At 49.0% G+C, this 27,368-nt stretch overlaps 2 protein-coding genes across 4 annotated transcripts in view; one reads left to right on the plus strand and one right to left on the minus strand.

The window, feature by feature from the left end:
* slc39a10 (solute carrier family 39 member 10) overlaps window positions 1–4,193 on the plus strand; it is a 46,297-nt gene extending 42,104 nt beyond the window's left edge. For all 3 annotated transcript variants that reach the window (XM_061226737.1, XM_061226739.1, XM_061226738.1), the window contains one exon: window positions 458–4,193. In XM_061226737.1, coding sequence (XP_061082721.1) covers window positions 458–610 — 153 coding nt within the window. In that variant the 3' untranslated portion in view covers window positions 611–4,193. The remainder of the gene's footprint in view (window positions 1–457) is intronic.
* The window catches only part of dnah7 (dynein, axonemal, heavy chain 7), a 93,875-nt gene continuing 70,566 nt past the window's right edge, over window positions 4,060–27,368 (minus strand). The window contains exons 50-63 of the mRNA XM_061226922.1: window positions 26,496–26,622; window positions 25,132–25,326; window positions 22,863–22,955; window positions 21,508–21,684; window positions 20,834–20,995; window positions 19,459–19,659; window positions 18,859–19,020; window positions 17,053–17,238; window positions 15,644–15,781; window positions 11,965–12,195; window positions 9,920–10,072; window positions 8,224–8,401; window positions 8,002–8,105; window positions 4,060–4,764 (exon numbers count right to left, since the gene is read on the minus strand). Of these exons, the coding sequence (XP_061082906.1) occupies window positions 4,558–4,764; window positions 8,002–8,105; window positions 8,224–8,401; window positions 9,920–10,072; window positions 11,965–12,195; window positions 15,644–15,781; window positions 17,053–17,238; window positions 18,859–19,020; window positions 19,459–19,659; window positions 20,834–20,995; window positions 21,508–21,684; window positions 22,863–22,955; window positions 25,132–25,326; window positions 26,496–26,622 (2,314 nt within the window). The 3' untranslated portion in view covers window positions 4,060–4,557. The remainder of the gene's footprint in view (window positions 4,765–8,001; window positions 8,106–8,223; window positions 8,402–9,919; window positions 10,073–11,964; window positions 12,196–15,643; window positions 15,782–17,052; window positions 17,239–18,858; window positions 19,021–19,458; window positions 19,660–20,833; window positions 20,996–21,507; window positions 21,685–22,862; window positions 22,956–25,131; window positions 25,327–26,495; window positions 26,623–27,368) is intronic.

Raw genomic sequence — 27,368 nt, forward strand, 5'->3', positions numbered from 1 at the left:
CAATCCTCCCCTGGAGCAGTGCAGGGTTAAGGGCCTTGCTCAAGGGCCCAACGGCTGTGCGGATCTTATTGTGGGTTTTATTCTTCAGGGCAGAGCTACTTCTAACATACAGCGGATTAATCTGGTGAAACATTCCTCACGAGTGATTTTAAATAGATGAACAGGTTGTTAGAATTCTGGGATTGCAGTCAGAACGAAAACCAGGATGCACAGGGGGGGGCCAGACTGAGCTAGAGAACCACCGCTCTAGAGTGACACCTATAATACAGGTGCCTTTCTTACCCCTTTCAGTCCCACGCTCCATATGACGTGGCTCCACCCAAATACCAAGGGGTTTTGGCTTTGGTTGAGAAAATTTACTCGGGTTTTTTAATAGGGGCTCAAGACATTGTTGAAGCTGAAGGTCATTGTGGTTGGTTGGGAGTGAAGTGAGATGTTAACCCGTCCCTCTGTGCAGCTGCCGGAGATGCTCCACGGGGACAGCGAGGAGCACAAGCGCTGCCAGCTGGGCCACTTCCTGCTGCAGAACCTGGGCATGCTGACGGGCTTCGGCATCATGATGCTCATCGCCATCTTCGAGGACCGCATCGTGCTGGACTTCGGCTTCTGAGCCCCGCCCCGCCCCGCCGCGCCGGGGAGAGGTCTCCATGCCAACGCTTCCGCCCGCCCGCGCCCGTCTCCTGTCAGTCAGCCAGCCTTGGTGTTAGCTCCGCCCCCCCCTCCCCTCACGTTACATTAGCTTGACACGTCTGACGCATGGTTACCATGGTGCTGTGGTGGCCCTGTCGCTACCAGGTCTGCTGAGGTGCAGAAGCTGTCAGCTGTGCCCAAAAACACACCCCAGCAAGGCCAACACTGCCCCCTGTTCTCTCTCCTCATCGGCCCAGTTTCCCTCAGGCTGCAGGATGTTAAAAGCCTTTTGATAGTTCAGTTCCAGGCGTTTACAGCGACTTGTCCTCCCCTCCCCACACACAGAGCCAGGGGTTTCATTAAATCTGAGCCCCCCGCCACCCTGGCAGACCCTCCCCCCCCGGCGTCTGGCTGGCCAGCAGGAGACACGCCTGGCACGGGATGATGACGTCTTCATCCCTCCTCAACATCCAATCAGGGGCTGCCGCGGGAATCCCCCGCCCCCTTCCCACCACATTCCCGCTCGTTTGGCTGACATCACCACGGCAACGCTCGCCGATCAGATTCGGTTTGAAAGGAGCGGCAGGCATCGGTTTCCCAGGTAACGCTGTGGGGGGCTGTCATTGAGGCCGCTGATTTGGGATTTGGGAACCGACCTTCAACTTGAGCTGATCAGAACGCTGGACTTGGAAGCTTCTCACTCGCCAATGCCTGAGCCATCTCTCATCAGTGTTAAAGCCAGACCCTGGCAGGCCAATGTTTCCGCTTAAACACATCCTGTGGAGATTCAGTATTAATAATCGCGTATTTAATCTCATTTTCCCCCTCGCCCCTTCGTCCAGGGGTCGGCACGAAAGAGAAAGCGGACCGGAGCGGGTGGAAACGATAAGCTATGAAGCAGTGTTACACAGCTGGATCACGCGGAGAACTGAGGCCAAAACCAGAGAACCGGACCCCTCCTCCCCCGCACACAACCCAGAACCAGCGCTTTCAGACGTCAGTAGTTGAGCTGTCGAACAGCAGCCTTCAGAGGAGTAGATTAGTCAGGAGTCCGATGTGAAATGCAGTCCAGGCACGATGTCCACCGGGAGCTAGGTCTCGAACTGGCTGACCGCTTCATCAAATGCTTCTGCGTTCGCCTTTAATTGCATTTCACGTTGGGGGAAAAAGAAGTATTAAATTTGAGAGATTAATTTATTCCAGGCTTTAGGAGAGGATCCAAAAATGATAATGAAATAAAAAATGTAACACTGTGTTGCTCTGCCAAAGTCCTCAGCACATTGGGTCTGTTCCCTTCTTCATGTCCTTTCTGTTTTTAAAGGTCTGGCATCTTCCGTGCTGTCCAGCCCTTCATCATAAATTGTGCACAAATGTTCAGTTGAATTGTACTATAAGCAAATCATTAGACTTTAATTTCACATTTTGTAAATTTGGTTCATTTGTATTCCTAAAGTGTTCAAATATTATGTAACGTTAACACACTTTAACGTGCCCATGTGTTGCAGCTGTATTTCTTGAATGGGTCAAAAAAAATTAAGTTAACTTTTCATTAACCAACCTAATCCCCCTGACCTGGACCAACTTTCTTTCTTCAACTCAAACTTTGGCGCAGCTACAGTACCGAATCATAGGAGTTAATTAGGAGTTGTCTTGTAGACTGAAAATAGTTTTTTTTTTTGGTTTGTTTTTCGCTGCTTTTTACAGCCATTTTGTTTGTGGAATTCTTACTTTCCTTAAAGCCAGCTGGGTGAAAACTATAAGCGAGATAAGAGAGCTTCTTATGAAGCAGCCCAAATACGGCTGTGACAATCCAACACGCTCTGCACATGACACGCGTGGCTGTGCCCCGTGCCGACGGACTCCCGTCAGACTCATCCACACCGCTGGCCGATATCCCTCCTGACACGGAGCCCAAGGAGGAACGGCGTGGCACCGGTGACTGACACCATGGTGAAAAGGGCCACTTCTTTTTTTGTTTTGTTTTTGGTGTATGTGACGCAAAAGCGCTTTGGAGCTGTGCCAAACGCGGCCGCTCCGTCCGACGTGAAGCCGCCGTGTTCACCTCTCTACATTCCACCGGCCGCTCCTGTCCCGCCCGGCCCGGCCCGGACGGACGGACGGACAGACGGCCTCTTTAGGTTCGCTGGAGTTCATACCTGTGTGAATTACGCCTGTCACTGTGTGACAACCATTGGTCTCGTCTCGTCGGGTGTAAAATCATTGAGATCACATTAAACTAATGTAAACTAGGTCGAATCAAAAACATGCATGAGGCATGACTTAAGCAGACAAGACAAAATGTAAAATATGTTTTGCTTGTAATTTTTTTTTTTGTTATTAAAAACATGTGATTGTGGTGTCTGAACATTTTGTTTCTCTTTTTAAAAAAAGAAAAAAAAAGAAAGAAAAAACACATTTGTGATGTTTTTCTTAGGGGCCACAGTAACTGGTGGAAATGGTTGTTGGTTCAAATATAGGCCTTTGGGCATATCTGACAAGCCTCAGATTAAAAGCGTAGTTGCTCAGTCTGGACAAATGTGGCCCAAACCTGCAACAGGGTCCCAGGGATTCAGCTGGGTAACACCGGGAGAGAACGCCCAACGGTGTGTGGGGCTCCAATGTGTCAATCACCGACTCATTGAACAGTTTTGGCCCTGCACGGCGAACCGCAACGATCGGTTCACATCGATGCGTCGCTGGTAGCGTACGATAGCTGTGTGAATGCTCGCTCTGCCATCACCGGTGCCAGCATCATCTTCCTCCGAACCTATCAGAGAAGAGCATTTACCTCAGAACCACACTGGCTTTTGCCCCAGAAACGGCAGCGGCGAATGGTCTTCTCTCTGTCTTCTCACTGGATGAGATGAGGAGGGAGGGGCGTTTGCAGCCTGCCTGTGTTCTTTCTCTTTACCTGGTACCAGACATAACGACCTTTCCTTTACCTGCTGTGGCTGTTACCCCCACGCAATGGAAGGGAATACAAAGCTGAGCTATATGAGCTGGCCAGAGTAAAGCCCAAGGCATTCACTGCAAAAGAAGACCTAAACAAGCCTTTTAGTTTTGTAAACAGATTTCAAATATAACTATTTTACTCTCAAGCACAAAATATTTGCTCATTTTAAGTGGCTTTTTGCTTGTAATGTGAAATTGTTTTACCCCATTGCCAATCATTTGGTCTTATTTACCAAAAGAATTCATAGAAATTAGATTTTAAATCTAAATATAAAACTAAAATATTTGTCCGCACCCCTTCGATTGTAGTTACTCTGCTGAACAATGGAGTGATTGCTTATGTTCTGAAGGACTTAAGAGGTCGCATCTCAAACTCAGTTGCTTGGCCCCTAAGAATGTCTTTATGTATGGGCAGGTACGATGGTGTAAATCTATGCTGAAGTCAAAACGATGAAGGTTCCTGTTGGTTCTGTCTTTTTTTAATTTTAGGCTATTGTTTACAAACCTGGATATATAAATGTGTTCACTACATTTGCCCATCTTCGCCCATTGTCCGTTTGTGCAGGTTCTCCATCCAGACAATAAAAGGAAAATAAAGTTCACAAAGAGTTGCCTTGTGTGTCCTGGACTGCTATTTGTAGTGAATCTGACTGGCTATGTTCAAAACCGCATACTAGAATACCACTTGTGCGAAATTTCAGAGCAAATCGGGCTGATAGGACTCATGCTGAAGTAGTATGCTAGTATGCGGTGTATTGTGTCTTTCTCAGAATGGAAAATGTGTGCGTGCAGCTGGGTGAGGTTATTTATTCTCAAGCTCATTTCTCAGGCTTGCTACAGTGCTTTCCCTCAGTCTTGAGGAAACAAACTTCCTCCACCTGAAAACCTGACTGGTGGTCACACACGTGAAACGCAGCTTTATTGAGGCTGGTGGAAGGTGAGAGGTGCTGAGAGTTCTCGGGGGAGCGGCCGGGGTTAAGAGTTGAGCTGGCAGAGCAGGGCCACGCCCCGCCGTATCCAGTGCTCGGGGCAGACGTTGGAGTTGAGCGTCATGGCGATGACGAAGTTGGTGGAGTGTCCCGTGGTGGAGAGGGTGCCCCGCCGTTCGCTGGTCTTGTAGACGGGCGAGGTGTAGCACAGCCGATCGGGGATGTCCTGCCTCTTTATTGGCTTCAGCCAAATCTGAGGGCCAAAGAGAGAGAGAGAGAGGTGGAGTCAGAGAATGAGTTCAGTACTGAGGGCAGTGGAGAGAGGCGGGGTCAGTACTGAGGGCAGTGGAGAGAGGCGGGGTCAGTACTGAGGGCAGTGGAGAGAGGCGGGGTCAGTACTGAGGGCAGTGGAGAGAGGTGGAGTCAGAGAACGAGGTCAGTACTGAGGGCAGTGGAGAGAGGTGGAGTCAGAGAACGAGGTCAGTACTGAGGGCAGTGGAGAGAGGTGGAGTCAGAGAACGAGGTCAGTACTGAGGGCAGTGGAGAGAGGTGGAGTCAGAGAACGAGGTCAGTGGAGAGAGGTGGAGTCAGAGAATGAGGTCAGTACTGAGGGCAGTGGAGAGAGGTGGAGTCAGAGCTTTGAGGAGGAACAGGGTGGAGTCAGAGCTTTGAGGAGGAACAGGGTGTAGTGAGAGCTTTGATGAGAAGGTGCAGGGTGTAGCCAACTGCCTGGTCTTGACTCATGCTAGGAACCTCCCTGTAAACACAAAGAGCTCGCAAGGATCACCGCTAACCGGAATGGCACATATAATTACCAAACTACTTAATATGTGAATGAATGCTCTGAAGCATTGTCTCTGTTCAACATGCAGTCTTATTTCAAACAATGCCACGGGGGTATTGTCACTGCCGGTTAAACAGAAGTGTTAAACTCTGCAGGCCCAGAGTCGTGTGCATGTGCCAACCTCTCCGCTACAATTAATAAAATATGCACCCAATTAAATAATAGAGATTTGGGGCAAAGATCTCTAGAGAGATTTGCATATCAAAGATGGTCCCACCGACGCTGTTGTATCTCCCTCTCAAACGATAAACACATCCTTAATTTAGTTTTTCTCTTGTCAAAAGTGGTTTTGGTAATAAACTGACCTGGGATGTCTGAATATGGAAGACAAGCACTTGAATTATTCATCAACCTCAGTGCGAGGAGGGGGCAAAGGAGAAACTTTCAAAGTAATCAGCCATTTTCCCTTAAAACACCATAGCGAATCTGCCATTAGTAATCTATTTTACAATAACGCACAGAAGTGCGTCAGCCACATTGGGCTGGTATTAGGATGCCTACTGCAAAATATAACTCAAGAAGAAACCAACTCCTTTTTTTACTTGTATTGTGTTTTTTATGTATTTGGATGGCTTGAAAGCCTCTGCATAAAAATGTAATTAAGAGCTGAGTGCTGCTGTACTTGCGGAGGCTAAAATTGTATACGGCTAATGCATTACCGGTTTCAGCACCTGCTCACCACGCTCTGAAGGGTTTTAGGCATGGCGCTCTGGACAACAGATACGCAATGTCACAGGGAGGAGATCCATCCATCCATCCATTATCTGAACCCGCTTATCCTGAACAGGGTCGCAGGGGGGCTGGAGCCTATCCCAGCATACATTGGGCGAAAGGCAGGAATACACCCTGGACAGGTCGCCAGTCCATCGCAGGGCACACACACCATTCACTCACACACTCATACCTATGGGCAATTTAGACTCTCCAATCAGCCTAACCTGCATGTCTTTGGACTGTGGGAGGAAACCGGAGTACCCGGAGGAAACCCACGCAGACACGGGGAGAACATGCAAACTCCGCACAGAGAGGCCCCGGCCGACGGGGATTCGAACCCAGGACCTCCTTGCTGTGAGGCGGCAGTGCTACCCACTGCACCATCCGTGCCGCCCCACAGGGAGGAGATGCACTTTAAAAACCAAAAAATAAGTCTGTCTCAACAAGTACTTTATTCATATTTACACTTGATATATATTTTCTTTTTCTCAAGTAGAAACTATTAGCTTGTTTTAAGTTACTGTTTGGATGACAAGTGAAAATTTCCATTGTATGTTTTTGCTAAATAAATAATACTAAAATATTGCCAATGATGCAAGACAGTTTTACTAATTTCAAGATTTGACAATGGGGTAAACATTATTCCAACCAAATGGTAACAAGCTACTATTTTCTCATTACAAGACAAAACAGTTAAGACAGACTTTCTTGCAGTGCACCAGAGAGAGTGCGAGGAGCATTTTGATTGGTTAATCCGCTTTGCAGCAGGACTGCTTGGCCCCCCTTGCCCGTGTCACGGCTGGTTTGTGAGTCACAGAAAAGGTGGCAAAACCCTGGTCAGTGGCTGCTCAGCTGTTCAGCGTGCAGGGTGTATGCCTAACACAGACACTTGGCTCAACACTTTTTACTTTTCAACATGTTTTTATGATTTTCCCTTCCTGTTGGACGGACAGGAAGCCCCACCTCCCCGGTGTGATGCTCTATCGCTCGGACAGCAAGTTGTGCGTCACGTGACTTTTTTTTTTTTTTGGGTGACTGTTCCATTGTCTTTGCTTGTGGACCAATTAAGGGAAGAATGAAAAAAGGAACAAAGTGATCGAGCGTAAAACTGCGCCCACTGTAGTCCATGAGGGCGGACAGCCACATCCCGCTGTGAAACGGAGTTTGATAAATCTCCCCCGTCGTTTCCCAGTACTCCTACTGTGTGAGCTATGCTGTAGCTGCTGGGGTTAGTTTGAGTCTTTACTCCTTCTCAAAGCAATGATGCTACAGGGCCGATGTGTGTAAGACTGTAAGCAGGAGTTGTGGATAGAGCATTAGCAGAACGTTAGCACTTAGGCATGGTGTCGTGGGTAGAGCGTTAGCAGAACGTTAGCACTCAGGCATGGTGTCGTGGGTAGAGCGTTAGCAGAACGTTAGCACTCAGGCACAGTGTAGTGGATAGAGCGTTAGCAGAACGTTAGCACTCAGGCATGGTGTCGTCGGTAGAGCGTTAGCAGAACGTTAGCACTCAGGCACAGTGTAGTGGATAGAGCGTTAGCAGAACGTTAGCCCTCAGGCATGGTGTAGTGGATGGAGTGTTAGCAGAATGTTAGCACTCAGGCATGGTGTCGTGGGTAGAGCGTTAGCAGAACGTTAGCACTCAGGCATGGTGTCGTGGGTAGAGCGTTAGCAGAACGTTAGCACTCAGGCATGGTGTCGTGGGTAGAGCGTTAGCAGAACGTTAGCACTCAGGCACAGTGTAGTGGATAGAGCTTTAGCAGAACGTTAGCACTCAGGCATGGTGTCGTGGGTAGAGCGTTAGCAGAACGTTAGCACTCAGGCATGGTGTCGTGGATAGAGCATTAGCAGAACGTTAGCACTCAGGCACAGGGTAGTGGATAGAGCGTTAGCACTCAGGCACGGTGTAGAGGATAGAGCGTTGGCACTCACCACAGGCATGGTGTCGTGCAGAACTTTGGGGTAGGACTCTGCCAGCAGCTTGGTCTTCCGGTCCCAGCGCGCACCGTCCAGGTAGAGGCCGTTGACATACACACCTGTAGAGAACACACACACACACACACACACACAGTCAGTAAGCGAGCACCCTGAGGGCACCCTCACACACGGGTTCGGTGAGCGCTGTGACACGGGCAGCGTGGCGGGGCCTCTGACCGTCCTCGGGCGCGTGCCGGTACTCGATGTCCTCCAGCACCTCGAAGTCGAAGCCCAGCAGGTCGATGGGGATGGTGTGCTTGCGGGCGTAGTTCTGCTGGCCACCCGTCAGGAAGGCTTGGGTGAAGAAGAAGCCAGACATCCAGAAGATCGCGGGGGTGCCGGTGTCGTACCAGTCCTGTGGAGACAGGTGGAGCTGAGGTAAGAGCTTATGCACCGAGCTAAGAGCTAACGCACCCAGCTAAGAGCTAACGCACCCAGCTAAGCGCTAACGCTCCCAGCTAAGAGATAACACACCCAGCTAAGAGCTAACGCACCCAGCTAAGAGCTAACATAGCTAGCTAAGAGCAAACACACCCAGCTAAGAGCTAACACAGCTAGCTAAGAGCGAACACACCCAGCTAAGAGCTAACACACCCAGCTAAGAGTTAACACAGCTAGCTAAGAGCTAACACACCCAGCTAAGAGCTAACACAGCTAGCTAAGAGCTAACACACCCAGCTAAGAGCTAACACACCCAGCTAAGAGTTAACACAGCTAGCTAAGAGCTAATGCACCCGGCTAAGAGCTAACGCACCCGGCTAAGAGCAAACACACCTAGCTAAGAGCTAACACAGCTAGCTAAGAGCTAGCTCACCAAGGTACAGCACAGAAGTAAGAGCTAATACACCTGGCGCAGCTAACGGGAGCGATGCCATTGGCCGGCCAGGGTTCTGGTGTGTGTATTTGAGAAAATGTCAGCAGTGTGGTAAGGCTTTACTGGAGCTTGGTGCTGGCGTAGTATCCACCCTGTCAGGCTGTGTCTCTGTGCTCTGGTGTGTGTCTGATGGTCACGCTGCACTGCGGGGCAGTGTGGAGCGCATGCCCCGGAGCGCTCCACTGCCCCCGGCCTCTGTCCCTCACTTTCTGGGAATAGCTACTGACAGTGTCTGTGTGTGTGTGTGTGTGTGTGTGTGTCTGTCTGTCTGTGTATGCGTGTGTGTGTGTGTCTCTGTGTATGCGTGTGTGTGTGTGTGTGTGTGTGCGTGCGGGCGCGTGTCTATAAGATGCCCGCGGGCACTCTGCCTGTTCGCGGCAGGAGCTGGGCTTCCCGTGGGAGGGAGAGCGTTGGAGAAAATGGCCTCTCTGCCCCCGGCGAGCATTCCTGGCCTCTGACTCCGCACAGCGCCGGAGCTGGCGGACAGGAAAAGCGCTCTCCCGTGTAAAAGTGAAATAACAACTGCAGGAGCAGCAGCTTTCCTTCCTCCCCCCGGCTGATGAAATACCTCAGCCCTCGTGATGAGCCCCACGCGCCGCAGCCCGGCTCTGCACTGACCCTGAAGCTCTGCCGTCTGGAGCGGAGTGAAGCGCGTTAACGCTTCCTTCCCTGACCCGGCCCTCAACCCGGAGAGCACGCGGCCTCTCGTTCGGGCGCCACGGGGGCTCCTGACGAGCCCCTTCTCTCACTGACAGCCCATTGCGATCCGTCCCAGGCGCGGATTAGAGGAGACTTTCTCGGCCGAGCGCATGGGAAAACGTCTGGCCGCGGATCGTATCGATCGCGGCGGCTGGATTCTGTTGAAACGGGCGGGAGGGGGGGGGGAGCTGGGAAATCTGAGTGAGAAAGTGGGAAATCGATGAAAAATGCAGAAGGTCAGCACAGGTCTGTCAGCCTGTCTTTAACGCAGGCTGGTTTGGGGTGGAACTGCGCAGGTACCTGCAGGAACTTGAGTCTCTGCAGGAAGTCACTAACGTAGCCACCCAGGGGCTTGAGGCTGGGGTAGGACTTCTTCATCCACATGCCAGGAATCCGACCTTTCAGGATACTGTTCACCACCTCCTCCAGCTCTGCTGACATGACCACCAGACCCTGTAACACACACAACCATTACACACTGACACACAACCATTACACACCCATTACACAACCATTACACACAACCATTACACACTGACATGACCACCAGACCCTGTAACACACACAGCCATTACACACTGACATGACCACCAGACCCTGTAACACACACAACCATTACTACTGACATGACCACCAGACCCTGTAACACACACAACCATTACTACTGACATGGCCACCAGACCCTGTAACACACACAACCATTACACACTGACATGACCACCAGACGCTGTAACACACACACAACCATTACACACTGACATGGCCACCAGACCCTGTAACACACACACAGACCCTGTTACACACTGACATTACCACCAGACCTTGAAAAAATGCGATCACTATTACACGTCACGAAATGCTATTTTTATTATGAGTTCTCTGGTGACCTCTTCAGTGCTCCATTGAACCAGTTCTAACCAGCTCTCAGTTTCACAAGAAACGAAACGCATCAGCAACTTTGCAACTTTCCTTCGAGTATAAACTCGGCTGAAAACTTTGGCCGAGATTGGAGTTGTCAGAGCCCATATCAAAAACAGAAATGAAGGTTTTAAAAGCTGATTTGCCGAGTGCTCTAGCGATTTAAGCCCTGGGCTGCAAGCAATCGCCTGCGCATGTCTTTGGAGGGAGGAGAAGGTGTGTGAGATAATCAGTGTCCCCTGCAATGCTGATGAATGCGGAGAAGCCCCTGACAACCAAATAAGTGAGATTCTATCTGGCGGAGAGTTTCATTAGGGCCGGTGCGGGTAAGTCCTGATGACTGACAGACAGCCGCCGATAAACTGTTCCCCCGGGGTCCGGCAGCTCGCAGGCCCGGTGCGGTGGGGAAGTCTGGGAGGAGAGAGTTTAAACTCAGGCCTCGCTTTGAGAGAGAGAGAGTCTGAGAGATAAAAGGGCTCTCCCCTTATTTATTCAGAGAGGTGGATGAGAGAGGGGGGAGAGGGGGGCAGAGGCAGAGAGACGGTGAGAGGCCCTGGGGTGCTGTCAGGCGGAATTACCTGCCGGAACCTTCCGGTCCAATAAGCCCTTCTCCCTCGGAGACAGCCACCTTCAGAAAAACAGCGTTGCGCGAAAGGCCTTCGAACGCGTCGGAAAGATGCTTTAACGACGCTGTAGTGTTCGACTCGGTCATGCCGGTTTTATCTCACTCGCAAACCCGAACGGACCGCCCGGTGTTTCTGTGCTGACACAGAAGTGGAGTCGATCCGTTGCGGTGGGGTTTAATACCAAGCTCGCCGTCATTGCGGTCCACGCAATACACCGCTTGCGGTAGAGTTTGTAATGCGGTGGAGCTCGGAACTCGTCAAAACCCGAAAACGACAACAAAAAATTTCACGCCGAGCGAATGAAACAGATGTTAAAGCCATAATGATCACAGCACACCGATTCCATCCGTCAGTACGCTCCGTGGGCTGTAAAAGGAGGGCCCATTAAAACACAAAGCCCAACAGAAGACAGATGCGGTGCATTTATGGGCTATAAACGGAGGGAGAATTCATCCTTTGGTTGAGGATGAGTCACGTTTCCATTTCCGGTTGCTACATATCCTTCAGCTCCGTAAGAAATCTTTGCAGATAAAACTCTCATTGCCAAGGGAGATGAGGTCACGATTCCGGCTAGGCCACACTACAGTGACGAAAAACTGTCTAGAACTCGCAACCATCACACTACAACATTAGAAACAACAAAAAAAACGGTCAAATGTATCAATCAACACTGACGTGTTCAAGTCAAAACAGTGCAAGCGTTCCTCTCTAATAAAATGACCTCAGATGAGCGAATGATGGAAAAACCGGGCTCAGATAAGTTCCCGAGGCAACGGGCCTGGGTTCCTTCCCATCACGCACCTTGATGGCCTTCTGGATGTTGAGGCAGGAGTCGCGGATGGTCTGCAGCAGCTTGTTGAAGCGGCCCATCTCCTGCACCAGCACGGTGTTCATGCTCTGGTTGTAGTTGGTGGGGAACTTGCGCATGGACGCCTCGATGTCGAAGTCCGGCGGGAGCTTGCTCAGCACGTCCGCCGCCACGTCGAACACCATGTCGTCTGACGACTTGGCGTCTCCCCCGGAGCTGCGAGACTGAGGGACACGGAGAGAGGGGTCCAGGAGCAGCGTGAGTGGGCCGCCAGCTTTAATAACGCCATTCAATAACCATCATAGAATATGTGGGAAAAGTATTCATAACAACAGTGTGCCCCTATACATATACATTATGCTTACTGTATTGTTACTCTGTTCTTAGTAAGAGGGCAGTAGTATACTCACTGTAATGTTACTGTTTTAATAAGGGGGGGCGTAGTATACCCATTGTAGTGTTGCCCTACCTTATAAGGGAGAAGTAGTATACTCACTATAATGCTCTGCTGTAAAAACTGCTCGAGCTAGGTTTTGAAAGAACTGTTAGCTGGTTGACTAGTTCAGACCAGCTCCCAGCTTGACATGGTTTAGCTGGTTGACATGGTTTGAACAGCTGAAGCTATTTTCGAACAGCTGGTAGCTAGCTCATACTGGTTGACCAGCTCATACCCAGCTAGACCAGCTTCATGGCCAGATAGGCCATGCTGGTTGACCAGCTCATGTCCAGCTAGACCAGCTTATGACCAGCTCAATTTCAAGTTGTTCAGTTGTTCAAGCTGGCATAGGTGGATTTTACAGCAGGGTGTTACTCTGTTTTTAGTAAGGGAGTAGTCAAGTAGACTGTGAGGGTGGAGTAGAATACTCACTGTAGTGTTACTCAGTTCTGTGTAAGGGAGTAGTATACTTACAGCTCTTGTACACACAAACTCTCTTTCCTGCGGTAACCCCTAGCTCCAACCCTACCAGCTGTATGTCTAAACTCTGTGCTGTACTTACTGTTAACTCTCCCTAGAAAACACACACACACAAACAACACAGCAATGGAAAAGGCAGTGAATGTAAGACAAAAGCACACAGCCATGAGCAAGATTTGTAGCTACTTACCCCTTCATCCATCGGCTAGTAAGGAACAATTATGAAAACATTGATATAGTACTTTAAAAGTGACTGAATGAAATGTCTAATTGCTAAAATGAATTCATGCACACGATGCTGTCACGACTGAATAATGACACATGTATTTGCAACAGCAATGGGCACTCGGCACAGCACCTCTCAACTGAAGCAAGAATAATTAGGAAAAAAATTCAATTTAGCGAAGAGCTCAGAACTGAGTTGGAGAACACTTCAGGCAACAATTAAAGCAACAGCCAAAGTCATTGTGATTTTTGGGGTCCTGGTTGTTGATGTGTTATATATTTCAAAACAAGCCCAAGTGCATAACTGCCGTCAGATCCTTTTCGCTCAGGTGCAAAGTGCATTTTAAGTGTGTGTCTGGGCCCCTTGAAGGAATAACATAATATGAGTGTCTAAAGGATGCCACTTCACTCTATTAGGTGAATAAGTAAGGAGGCTGAACCTGTCTGGAAGATGATAGGAGTGCATTTTGGCCCCACAACACAGTGAAACGCACGCAAAATTCAAGGCCCACAGTTGGAGATTGACAAAACAGTGTCTTTGGCACACAAACTCAGAATCTACGCTCGGACAGAACCTTCCCTCTCAAGTATTGCCTTTATCGACTGCAATCCGCCAATGAACACCAATAAGCATTTGGAGTTTGCTAAATGGCCATCAAGAAATGGTTAACTGCCCACACAATTACTGCTTTGCAAATGGCCATATTTGTCTCCAGAAAATATTTTTTTTTGTTTGGTTTGAATTAAAGATCCACTAGCAGTTCACTCATGCACTGAAGGGGCTTGAGTGACTCCGTAGGAGGAATGGTCAAAGATCCCCCAGAATATTCATCATATTCACTCACAAAACATTACATTACATTACATTAATGGCATTTGGCAGATGCTGTTATCCAGAGTGACATACAGTTGAACAGATTGAGCAGGAGACAATCCTCCCCTGGAGCAATGCAGGGTTAAGGGCCTTGCTCAAGGGCCCAACGACTGTGCGGATCTTATCATGGCTACACCGGGGATCGAAACACTGACCTCGCAGGGCCCAGTCATGTACCTTAACCACTACGCTACAGGCCGTAGTGTTATCCTTAAGAAGGGAACGGTGCAAGTACTGAAGTGTGAACTGGAGCGTGTTAACATTTCAGACGTTGATTCCACTGAATCATTATTAAAGTAGAACATTATTAAAGTGGAATGAAAATGACGTAAGGCAGTATTTGTTAGCTCAGTAATTTTCGTGATTTCGGAGGGTGTGTGTGTGTGTGTGCGTGTGTGCGTGTGTGCGTGCGTGCGTGCGTGCGTGCGTGCGTGCGCGTGTGTGTGTGCGCGTGTGTGTGTGTGCGTGTGTGTGTGTGTGTGTGTGTGCGTGTGTGTGTGTGCGTGTGTGTGTGTGCGTGTGTGTGTGTGTGAGTGTGTGTGTGCGTGTGTGTGCGTGTGTGTGTGCGTGTGTGTGTGTGCGTGTGCGTGTGTATGCGTGTACCCGTGTGGGGACGCGGTGTGGGCGGTGGTGGATGCGTTAGGCAGCTCCTCAGGAGGGTGTAATGTATGCGCGGTCTCATCGGACCAGACCGAGCTCAGGCCCCGGGCGCGTATGGAGCACAGAGCAGATAAGGTGGGGAACAGATCCTGTTCTGTCACTGACGTGTGGGGGGGCACTCTAGAGGGAGTTCACACTCTGCACACAAACATCTTAAATATTAATTGAGTTTTCCTAATGAATGTTTCATAGTAGATATTTATTGAAGGTGATTAAATATTGAAGTAATCTCTGCTCAGCATTGCACGGTGAAGCGGGGGATGAGTGCAGTGTGTAAGAAGATGGCGCATGAATAAATGAGTGTATGTACTGAGTCCTGGCAGGGGCCCACCAGGACCCGTTTACAGCCAGCCCCAGCTCCAAGAACACTTCACAGTCCAGCTCTCATACAAAAAGGTGGTAAGATTGGCTCTTATTTACAGTGGATTGTGGGACATTTCATTGGCATTTCAAAACATCTCTGTATAGGACCTGCTGGTGTTTAGAATGTGTTGAATCTGAGAGTGAAGAGCTGTGCTTAACATGTCTTTACTGTGACGTGGCAGCTGAGTTGAGTATTTGTGACAGTGTAGTAGGGAGTGTGTGTTCAGAGTTACGGTGTAGCAGTGTTGAGTGTGTGTTCGGAGTTATGGTGTAGCAGTGTTGAGTATACAGTAACGTTGAGTGTGTGTGTTCAGAGTTACGGTGTAGCAGTGTTGAGTGTGTGTTCAGAGAGACTGTATAACTCTATAGTGTGTGTGTTCAGAGTGATGGTGTAGCTGTATGGTATGTGTTCAGAGTGATGGTGTAGCTATGTTGAGTGTGTGTTCAGAGTGACTGTGCAGCAGTGTTGACTGTGTGTTCAGAGTGATGGTGTTGCAATGTTGACGTGTCGCTGTGTTGAGTTTACTGTGCAGTAGGTGTCGCTGTGTCGAGTTTACTGTTCAGTAGCATTGAGTGTGTGTTCAGAGTTACGGTGTAGGAGTGCTGAGTGTGTGTTCAGTCAGCGTCCCCTTACCTGTGTGAGCAGGATGCTGTCGAACAGCAGCTGGGTCTCGGCCTGGTCCTTGGTGATGTCCGCGTTGGCGTTCATGCCGAATATCTCGGGTGAGGGGTTGAGAGGCAGGTTCTTGGTGTATTCAATGTAGCTGATGTGCTATAGAGGAGAGAATCAGAGAGAACCACAGTGCCATAATCTGCATAAACCACCAATAACCATCCTAAACATTAGCATTACAAAGATTGCTGACATTTATAAGAATGACTATGTAAATGCGCGGTCCATGAATAAAACATGCGGTGTGGAAATGTCACATAAAATGTGTATTGATTACAATTGTGTTCGCAGAAATGTAATGAGGGCATTAAAAGGAGATTCAGGCTGCGCGTTGTGGAGGAGGCCGCAGCGCGCCTCTGGACCCCGTGGAGGAGGTGCAAGGCGTGCTCCTTCACCGCCTTTAGTTCCGGACCGTGCTCTTAATTATTTACCCAGCATAAAGCTCAGTTTGACATTTCAATTTGACTACATTTATATCGCGAAAAAGAAACAACACAAGATGAAATGGCGGAAATTATTTTAAAAGTGACCTTTTGAACACAAGCCAAAGTAAAAAAAATAAAACTAGTTGGAGGCCGCAGGGGGTTGGGGCGGGGGTTGGGGGGGATGGTGGGGGGGGTCACTGGTCCGAGAAACGCGGAGAGGCTCGGCGGTAAGAATTTAAAATGGCTGATGTGACGTGTATGCTGAACAAAGTTTTTGCTGCAGTTGAATCCTTTTCAGCCACAGTTGGCTCCAGACCTGGTTCACAATGACTTAGTGGTGTTCTCATTTGTTGAAAATTCCATTGTGACAAGTGAGACAACATGCCCCGCTCTCCCGCACCACAAGCAAATCCAGTTATGCCGGATTCAGTTCAGGCTTTGCAGGGTGTGATAAGCAGGCTGAAATAGCCCTAGTTTTCAGACTGATCAAAACCAGGAGTAACTGTTGTTGATTTGAAACGAGTCGGGCCCTGATTGCTTCTCTCGGGCTGTGTGGAGCTGGTTTAAAGAGATTTTAAAAAGCTCTAAAAACGCTCTTTGCCGGAGAAGCTCTGGTCTAGAGGCCTGGTCAATCAGCCAGCCACATCCTCTCGAGTGCAGACCGCAAAACTGGTGCAGGTTGTGACCCGGAGAAGTGACTGGGATTCAAAATATTGACTTAAGATTAGAAGCCGGTGCTACCAACATGAGCACACAGGAAGAACAGAGAGCGAAGCGCGATAGCACATTCTTCCATCAACACTTAAAATGGAGAAAACACAGTTGCAAGAGCAGAAGACTAAACGACGGTTAATCGATTAAGTGCAGGGTAACAACGAAAACCGGCAGACCCTGTAGCTCTCCGGGACCAGGGCTGTAAAAGAATGAAGAGTGTTCCTCCCGTACCTCTCCTTCAGAAGGGGAGTAGTACAGGCCGCTGGAGTCGAACTTGTAGTCGGGGTTCTGGATGATTTGGGGGGTGTAGAAGAGGGAGAGGATGGTGCGCAGGGTGCGCCGGTCCCAGTCGTCCGTCACACGGCCGCCGTAGTTACACTCGCCCGTCATGTAGTGGATGGCAGCGAAAGGCACTTCCTGTGGGCGGGGCGAGGCACGGTTAATGAGTCTGAGTGTGATCTCCATCGTCTTCATCACATATAATCACCATCACTATGGACAACATTAATGTCACATTACCCCGCATTAACATCAGCATCAGCATGAACATCAACATGAACATCAACATGAACATCAACATGAACATCAACATGAACAATCAACAATCAACATCAACCATCAGCATCGCCCTGGAAGTGTTAAACATATCAAATCATCATCAACAAGCCTTCTATGTCTGATGTTAAACACATCATCCTCACACCATCTCTTCATCATTATCATCATCATCATCGTCACCATCTCTTCATCATCATCACTATCGTCATCACAGTACATTTTTATATACGGGCGAGTGGTATATGTTATATGTTATGTTATCTCATTGTCACTGCCATCATCTTCACATTTTAATCATTATCTTAAAACAGCTTTTTGAAAGCTTACACCTAGAATTTAATATATTGAAATTCTTGGGCAGAGTGCCTATAAAACCTGTTTTTCTTTCCCCAACATATCATCGTATCAGCATGTCTTATGCAGTCTCTTTAGTCACCGTCACCTCTCTGTACTGACAGAAGGCCCTGCCACATCTCCCTGCACACAGTGGCGTCGAGAAAGAAAACCTACAGTCTAAGTGGCACACACATTGTGTGCGAAGTCGTGTAAATATCACGGAAATAAAGCACACAGCTGATCTCACATCAGTGTTCTAAGAGCAGCCTCATTTGTCAGTAAGCCTGCTTCGACATAAGCTGTTCGCAGAATAATGGCCCGTCCCCTGGGAATCGTCGTGTTTTTGTTCGGCGGGTAATAAAGCCATTCCAAATCTCAATGCAATTAAGCTTCCCCATTTCCCCCTCTCTTTACTTTGTTCCTCAAACATATGAAATATGGACCGGAGGAACATTTAAATGTGGCATTTCGTATTTAAATTTAGCTACTTGTGGCACTCTGCTCTTGTTATTGGGAAAATGTCAAGGCATTCAGCGATGCTCTTGCCGGCTTTATTTATGCATTGTTTTCCGAAAGGAAGATATAGCAGTTGACTTTTTCCACTCGGCGGTAACAGAGGAGCAGTCTTTAAATGTCAAGTGTTTCTAATCAACTGCATGGGCAGGAGATAAGAACAGCGTGTGTGTGACACTGCTGGTATTGCCCAGCGAATATACGCCGCTGACCTGCTTTACCTTCTTACCTGATATAGGGTGAGGGCTGATATATGCTGGAGGTGTTTCCTTCATACTGTCGACACATTTTCATGTGACATACGTACTGCATGTATAATATGTTTGTCTGTGAGCATATGCTTGTATCCGTACGTGTTTGTGTGTCTGGATGTGAGTGCAGGTGGGTATGTATTTATCTGTAGGTGTATGTGTGTATATGTGTGCTGGTGTGTGTGTGTATCTGTAATGTGTGTTAAGTCATGTATGTGCACAGGTGATGTGTGTGTGTGTGTGTGTGTGTATCTGTAATGTGTGTTAAGTCATGTATGTGCACAGGTGTGTGTGTGTGTGTGTGTGTGTATATATCTGTAATGTGTGTTAAGTCATGTATGTGCACAGGTGTGTGTGTGTGTGTGTATCTGTAATGTACCTCGTACTGGTTGAGGAACATGAGCAGCTGCTGTACGGAGATGCGCAGGTCGGTCTCGTTGAACTCGTAGGGGATGTTCCAGCCCAGGGGGCCAAACTTCCTCCGCTCCTGAGTCAGGGCGTGGAAGAAGACCAGGCCGTACAGCAGCTTCTTAAACACCGCCTGCAGGACACACACACACACACACACACACACGTCAGCTCTGTACTGTGTGTACACACATACAAATACACATATACACACACACACCCACACACACACACACACACACACACACACACGTCAGCTCTGTCCTGTGTGTACACACATACAAATACACATATACACACACACACCCACACACACACACACACACACACACACACACGTCAGCTCTGTACTGTGTGTACACACATACAAATACACATATACACACACATACACACACACACACACACACACAGCCATATACACAGGCACAATGTAATGTTCTCTGTTATTCATGCGGTTCATTTCATGCAGTGAGATGCTCAATCCTAACTGGAACAGCTGCTGAGAAGCGGTTTTAATCACGCCATCCTCTCCAAAGGAAAGATGGGCAGACCAAAGAAGAGGACGGACCGGCTTGTTGCTGCTGTTGAAGAACTCCGGGTCGGAGATGGGGTCCATGAGGAAGGAGCGGGCGATGTTGGCGCGAAGGCCCTTGGGCGCCTCGTTGGTCATCTTCACACCGTTCTGGAGGACGGCGACCGGGAAGTTGGGTGAGGGGTAGCTGGTCAGCCAGAGCCGGAAGTCCGGGTGAGTGGTGTCTGGATTCAGTTCCTGGATAAAGCAACGGGAACATTACAATGGAAGAACACTATAGTGGAAGAACACAACAATGGAAGAACGCTACAGTGGAAGAACACAACAATGGAAGAACGCTACAGTGGAAGAACACAACAATGGAAGGACATTACAGTGGAATAATACTACAGTGGAAGAACACAACAGTGGAAGAACACGACATTGGAAGAACACTACAGTGGAAGGACATTACATTCCTGTTGCATTACAGAGCACACTGTGCCCATTTAGCTAACATAAGACAATATGTTCACTTTAATGGAGGCGTATGGTCATAAAGCCTTCATAAATCACAATACCTCTGATATATCACGGCCTCTTTGGAAATCATTCATAAGAAAATTACATTCATTACAGAGGATGACATTGATATAAAGTGTTACGTGAAAGGCATTTTTCAAATGCCACATGACACATAATGGCACTTGATTTCAGGTCTCTGAGAAAAACCCGTGGCACGCGCGCTTCAGGGATATTCACTGGGTGTAAAACGGGAGCGATGTCACAAGCCGTGTTTTAGATCCTGGAATTCAGCGAAGGGGAGGCCTACACGGAGGCAGTGAAGCACAGAGATCCGTGCCGTGTTCAGAGCGCTGATGTTTCGGTTCAAATCCCAAGTGAGCAGGACTGACTCTGGAAGCTAACGCACGTACACAGCCCGTACATTCCCCACAGCACAGACGAGGGCCCTGCCAGCCTGTTAAGGAACCAAATGATGTGATGTAATGACTCCCTTCAAAATAATGGCCACTGGTCATTACCGTCTGCAGCTGGATTTCAGCTGGAGCGAGAGGCGGCGGTGCACTTAATCACCGCTCGACAGCACTGTCCTAATACGCCATTTAATTGCTATGAAACGCAAGACTGGCTCCTTAACCAAACACAAGACCCAGACGGCGTCAGACAGGGTCTTCCATCTTAGTGGCAGAGTTCACGGACTTCCACGCAACTTCCACAAGCACAGACTACTTCAAATTAAATTAATGATACCCCGAAGAAAAGCAGGGCCGCATTTTTTCAAGAGAGAAAAAGGTAAAGGTGTGAAATAAAGGGTGAGAAAGCGGCAGTGACCCCCCCCCCCACCCCCCCCCGTGGGATTTGAGCCGGCGACCATCTGGTGCCCCGGCCCCTCCAGACGCGGCTGGCTGACCTCGCACACTCGCTCCAGCGTGGACATCCAGGAGGTGGCCAGGTGGCAGTTCTGCAGCACCACCCAGGTGCCGTCCCGCACGCCCGTCTGGATCATGTTCATGGCGATGGGCCCCTGGCCCTGGCCCAGGGACAGCGAGGTCAGCTTGTTCCCTCCGAAGCCCTGCGCGGTGAGTGAGCGTGCGAGTGTGTGTCACTATTTTACACGCACAACCACTGTATGTACTGTATTTAAGAATATAACATATAATACATTTCATTAAAGACATTTGGCAGACTCTCGTATCCAGTGCGACGTACAGTTGATTAGACTAAGCAGGAGACAATCCTCCCCTGGAGCAATGCAGGGTTAAGGGCCTTGCTCAAGGGCCCAATGGCTGTGTGGATCTTATTGTGGCTACACCGGGGATCGAACCACCAACCTTGCGTGTCCCAGTGACGCACCTTAACCACTACGCTACAGACCGCCTTAATAATACTGTAATATCATATGATAATATACTTTAAGTACATCAATTCCCATTAATAATTCATCTGAAAAATGTATGAAGCAAATAAATATTACCATTACAGTATGTAAGGAACATTTTAAGTTGGCCCTAACGAGCACACAGTCACACAGGACTCTGACTGGCGCACCGCGTTGTGGGTTTGGGGCTGAGGACCCCTGGGTACCTGGTCGTCAGCGAATTTGAGCAGCGCGGCCATGGGGTCGGAGCCTGGGGAGAGGATGAAGATGAGGGGGGCGCAGCAGTGGCTGTCCGCGAAGGCCTTGCCCAGGTTGAAGGGCGGGGTCTCGATGAACTGCCGCCCCAGGCTGTTTGACACAAACTCCTGCACCATGGGGATAACCTGGGAGAGGAGGAGAGGAGGAGGCGTGAGGGAGGGAGGGAGGGAGGGAGGAGGAGTGGAGCCATACAATCATGCATCCCGCTCCGGTGTGGGCAGGTTACTGGGCTTGGTTAGGACTTGGATGGGAGTACTCCTGGGAAAATCTGACCTCTGGTCAAATTAACCCCAATGCCCCAGTGCAGTGATGGGGACACAGGAGACGGCATCTTTCACATGAGACGTTAAACCGAGACCCTGACTCTCTCTGGTCATTGAAGATCCCATGACACTCTTCACAAAGAGTAGGGGGTTCCCCAGTGTCCTGGCTAAATTCCCAACCCTGGCTCTTTCAACCTGCTACCCTCTCCGCCTCAGCTGATGTGTGGTGAGTGTTCTGGTGCAAAATGGCTGCCGTTGCATCACTCAGGTGGGTGCTACACATTGGTGGCACCCCTCATCACTGGAAAGCTCTTTGAGTCATTGGCCAGTGAAAAAAGCACTATATGAAGCGTGTACACATACGCACACACACACACACACAATGTAGGGGGAGAGGAGGAAAGGAGGGACAGAGAGGAGAGGAAGAGTTGTGGAAGATGAATATTAAAGAGGGAGGGGAAGGAGGAGAAGGTGAAGAGAGTCACAGAAGACGTCCTGCCTCTCAGACTGCTTTAAGAGAATGAACAGAGACAAACGCTCGGGGCGACTGGAGAGAGAGACAGGCCGGCCTGTCCTTCAGCCACTCTGGCCGTGTCTGTGAGATAGGTGTCCTGGGACCGGGGAGTGTGGGAGTGTGGGAGTGTGGGAGTGTGGGAGTGTGAGAGTGTGAGAGTGTGAGAGTGTGGGAGTGTTGGAGTATGAGAGTGTGAGAGTGTGAGAGTGTGAGAGTGTGAGAGTGTTGGAGTGTTGGAGTGTGAGAGTGTGAGAGTGTGAGAGTGTGGGAGTGTGAGAGTGTGAGAGTGTGTGAGAGTGTGAGAGTGTGGGAGTGTGGGAGTGTGGGAGTGTGGGAGTGTGAGAGTGTGAGAGTGTGGGAGTGTGGGAGTATGAGAGTGTGGGAGTGTGGGAGTGTGGGAGTGTGGGAGTGTGGGAGTGTGAGAGTGTGTGAGAGTGTGAGAGTGTGAGAGTGTGAGAGTGTGAGAGTGTGGGAGTGTGTGAGAGTGTGAGAGTGTGAGAGTGTGGGAGTGTGAGAGGTAACTCACCTTGTCTGGCCGCAGGCAGCGTATCAGCAGCATCCTCTGGAACTGTCCCAGGCTGTCCTGCCACTGTGCGGGGAAGGTGGCGTTGTGGGGCTCCTGTAACACACACGCACACACACACTCTTCACTTCAGGACATGCATTCAAGATCGTAACCGTTAGCTAACGTTCGGCAACATATTCAAACTTGTTTTTGTTCGCTAACAATTTTAAAAGGTAGTGCACCGCGAACAGAAATGGCTGCCGAATAGAGCAGAGAAAAAAGTTGACAATTATTTGGCTGTTATAATGCCCTTTAATCAATATAATATTAGTTCTTACCTTAAAATAAATACATCACAGATAAGCAACAAATCAGCTAGATGGCACTATTAAATCTAAGTCGCATCCATTTGTATTAAAAATGTGTTGGTGGCGAACTAAATGGAATGTGCAAACATAGTTCATGAACGTTTGTGGTCTTGAACGCACCTCTGGGCTCACAGAGTAAACGTCCTGCCATGTGTTGCCCATCTGATTTAAATGAAGGTGGGCACAATGGTGCAGTGGGTAGCACTGTTGCCTCACACTGGGTTTGAGCCCCGCCCGGGCCTTTCAGTGTGGAGTTTGCATGTTCTCCGTGTGTCTGCGTGGGTTTCCTCCCACAGTCCAAAGACATGCAGCTTAGGGACATTGGCTAGCTCTGGTGCATTTACATTGATGTGGAAACTGATTAATGTGCATTTTTTATTTTTTTAAACTAGTTCTACCTCTTGGCTGAATTTAGCTAATTGGCAAATCCAGGTGATCTGAACAAAATACTGGGGAGGAATTTTACTTTCTGAACCTGGACTTTCCACCGCTGGTCTCTACCCATGACAACACCCCTCCACCTGTACTTTTCAGACACATAATCATATGCTCTCTAAAGGCCCGTCAGTATTGGTAACGTACAGCACTGACGAGGAACAGTTTCTTATTCTTTACACCTTCGGGGGGGGAGGGGTTAGAGCCGTTGTTTGCGCGTCGGGCTTTGTTCCACGCCGGCGTTAATGAACGCGCGGAGAACGCATTTACATTCATTTGAGAAGATAAACCTTGAAGGGGCAGCGGTGCTGCGTCACTTAATCACGTTATTCGCAGATAATGGCGGTACTTCATCAGCAAATTTGTTTGCGGGGGGAACGGCGGGATTTATCGACCCGTTGCGAGATTAAGCAACGTAATTAAGCGATAAAGAAGGCAATCTGTATCTGTCGGGCCGCTAACATGTTTTACGGTGTGTGATAAAACGCCTGTCTCAGGTGCGCAGGATGCGATGTGGACAGATAAGGAGCGGCGGATGCAGTAATTAACTCCGCCGACTTCATCAGGCGCGCCGATTACAGCGTCCCGTCACCCCCGAGCTTCTCACGCAGAGCCAGCCGTGTCCGATGGAGCTGCGCGCAGCTCCGCCTGATCTCAGGTCAGTATGAGTCGGCCTCACTGAGAAAGAGCCGGCTAGTGTCTAATGGAGGCATGCACATCTCCACCTGATCTGAGATCAATATGAGTCGGCCTCACTGAGAAAGAGCAAGCTAGTGTCTGATGGAGGCATACACATCTCCAACTGATCTCAGATCAGTATGAGTCGGCTTCACTCAGAAAGAGCCGGCTAGTGTCTGATGGAGGCATGCACATCTCCACCTGATCTGAGATCAATATGAGTCGGCCTCACTGAGAAAGAGCAAGCTAGTGTCTGATGCTGTGTGGCCTCTGATCTGTGAATAGCATGCAGTGACCGTGTGAGTGTGAGTGTGAGGTGTGTGTGTGGTGTGTGTATGGTGTGAGTGAGTGAGTGAGTGAGTGTGTGTGTGTGTATCAGTGAGTAAGTGAGTGAGTGAGTGAGCGAGCCTGTGTGTGTGTGTGTGTGTATCAGTGAGTGTGTGAGTGTGTATGTATCAGTGTGTGTGCGAGTGTGTGTGGTGTGTATGGTGTGAGTGAGTGAGTGAGTGAGTGTATGGTGTGAGTGAGTGTGTGAGTGAGTGAGTGAGTGAGTGAGTGAGTGAGTGAGTGAGTGAGTGAGTGAGTGAGTGAGTGTATCAGTGTGTGTGTGTGTGTGTGAGTGTGTGAGTGTATCAGTGTGTGTGTGAGTGAGTGAGTGAGTGAGTGAGTGAGTGAGTGAGTGAGTGAGTGAGTGAGTGAGTGAGTGAGTGAGTGAGTGAGTGAGTGTGTGTGTGAGTGAGTATCAGTGTGTGTGTGAGTGTGTGAGTGTAGCAGTGTGTGTGTGAGTGTGAGTATCAGTCCCTGCTCACCATGCTGTCGTACACCTGCTTCCAGTCCTCCCGGTGCTGGGCCAGGTCCTTCCTCAGGCCCCTGAAGCCCTCCATGTCGTCCAGGCGGCAGATCTCGTCCCATGACTTCTTGGGCAGCCAGGTGCACGGGTTGGAGAAAGGGTTGTCCAATCCCACGCCTCCGGTGAGCAGGAAACGCCATTGGTTCTCATCCACCTGGGGGCGGGGCCAGCCATTAGAGAGGGAGCCTGGAGTAAGCAACCTGTGACCTTTAAATCTGGCACTAATATTCGACCTATTCACACACCATGAAACATTAATGTTCAAGCAAGCATTAAGTCAATCCTTGTTAATTATTGTTAATTACAAACTCGTTTAGGTTCCCATAACTAGGATGTGTCCGATGCCGAGATAGTCAGCGGTGAGATAGTGTATGTTACTGATGTTTCTTGATCCAGCTGTTGTTTGTTGCTCTTATAGATTTAACCACTTTCCAAGCAATGACATTTGGAAGAATTTCTATACAATACTTTCAAGAATTATGCGTGTTATTGTGACTGATAGACTAATTTTCTAGCTTTTCTGTTTTTTTTATATTTCCTGTGTTTTGGAAGTATTCTCTCACTACGCCTTCGTTTTACCGTTATGCGTGATGTACAGTACGCGTCTGGTAGCTTTGGCAGGCGCTGTGGATAAGCTTACGCCAAATGGAAAATAATAGTAATAATTCTCAAGCTCCCCTGAAACCAGGCGAAAACGGAGAAATGATTGAATTGAAGCGTAAAACGCCTCGGAAAATGAGGGAGGCAGACTGAAAAGGCGCGCCCTGAGCCGCCGCGCGGCTGTGAGGAGCGCGTTAGCGCGTTAGCGCTCCCAGACGGGGAGACGCCCCCGTGAGCGAAAGTGTGTGGGCTTAAACGGGGCCGTTTGGGGAGAGATAGAGCGCGGGATGAATTCCGGGCCGTTAAGCTTTCGGGCCTGCCTGACTGTATCCACAATCCTGTGCACGGCATTATGCGACATTAGCTTGGCGCTAAATGGACGTGCACCGCAGAGTAACCCCTTATGTCAGGCGTGAAATCCCGTGACTGACATAATGAGTTCAGTCAAGCTGCGAAGCCGGGGTCGGGGGGGGGGGTGGTGGTGGTTGCTATGGGAACACAGACACTGGGCAGGGAGCGGTTCTGCCTCCTTCAGTGGTAACCTGGGTCCGTATTCCTAAACCTCCTATTGGCTAGTACTGGTTAAGGTTAGGTCTGGTTCCCAGCATCACTGCGTCTCCCAGACACCATACTGACGGCGGTTCTGACGGAGGTTCTGACTGAGGTTCGGACGGCGGTTCTGACGGAGGTTTGGAGACGGCGGTTCTGACTGGGCCCACGCACCAGCTGCTCGTGCTTCAGCAGGTTGACGTTGAGGCAGAAGGAGAACAGCAGCTTGTCCTTCTCGAAGAGCGAGCGGCACACGTTCACGTACAGCGAGTAGGTGAAGTGGTCCCTCAGGATCTGCAGCCTGCACACACACAGATAAACACACCTTACTGGCACCTTACACACAAATACACACACCTTACACACCCCTTACTCAAACCTTACACACAAATACACACACCTTACACACCCCTTACACCAACCTTACACACAAATACACACACCTTACACATTGTGTACACAAACCTTACACACAAATACACACACCTTACACGCTACACCTGGCACCACAAGCCACCAAGGAGATGGTAACACCATTGTGAGGCTTGAAAGTCTTTCCTTACCTATAGTCTAAATGGCATGTATTGTATTTGCATTTAACCTTGATGTTAACTGGGTATGTCTGCAGAGGAGTCAGTTTTCATGCCAATATAATTATCCTGCTGCCCAAGAACAGAGCTGATCACAACCGTAACTTTTGTGAGAAACATCCTTTTTATTTTTACAAATCATGCCCACTGAAAGCAAGGCTGTAAAGACTCTTTGACATTGTTGAACATTTGCCAGTTTAACAAGCGGTTACTTGATGACTTGATTGCGACCAATGCGACACCATTATCTTGGAGTGCTTCTCATTTTCTTCATAAAAATAGAATGGCCACAGTTTGATTGATAATAGTGTTTTTTTTGGTTTTATTTTTTTACAATGAATTCATAAAACTCATTTGAAGCGCACAGGGAGTTAGGGAATTTACGTTTTCATTACTCCCTGTACATTAAGTGAGCAATTTATTAGGTAGACCTGTACATCAGCTTGTAAATGCACAT

This window comes from Conger conger, chromosome 17 (genome assembly GCF_963514075.1).
Source record: "Conger conger chromosome 17, fConCon1.1, whole genome shotgun sequence".
NCBI classification, from domain to species: Eukaryota; Metazoa; Chordata; class Actinopteri; order Anguilliformes; family Congridae; genus Conger; species Conger conger.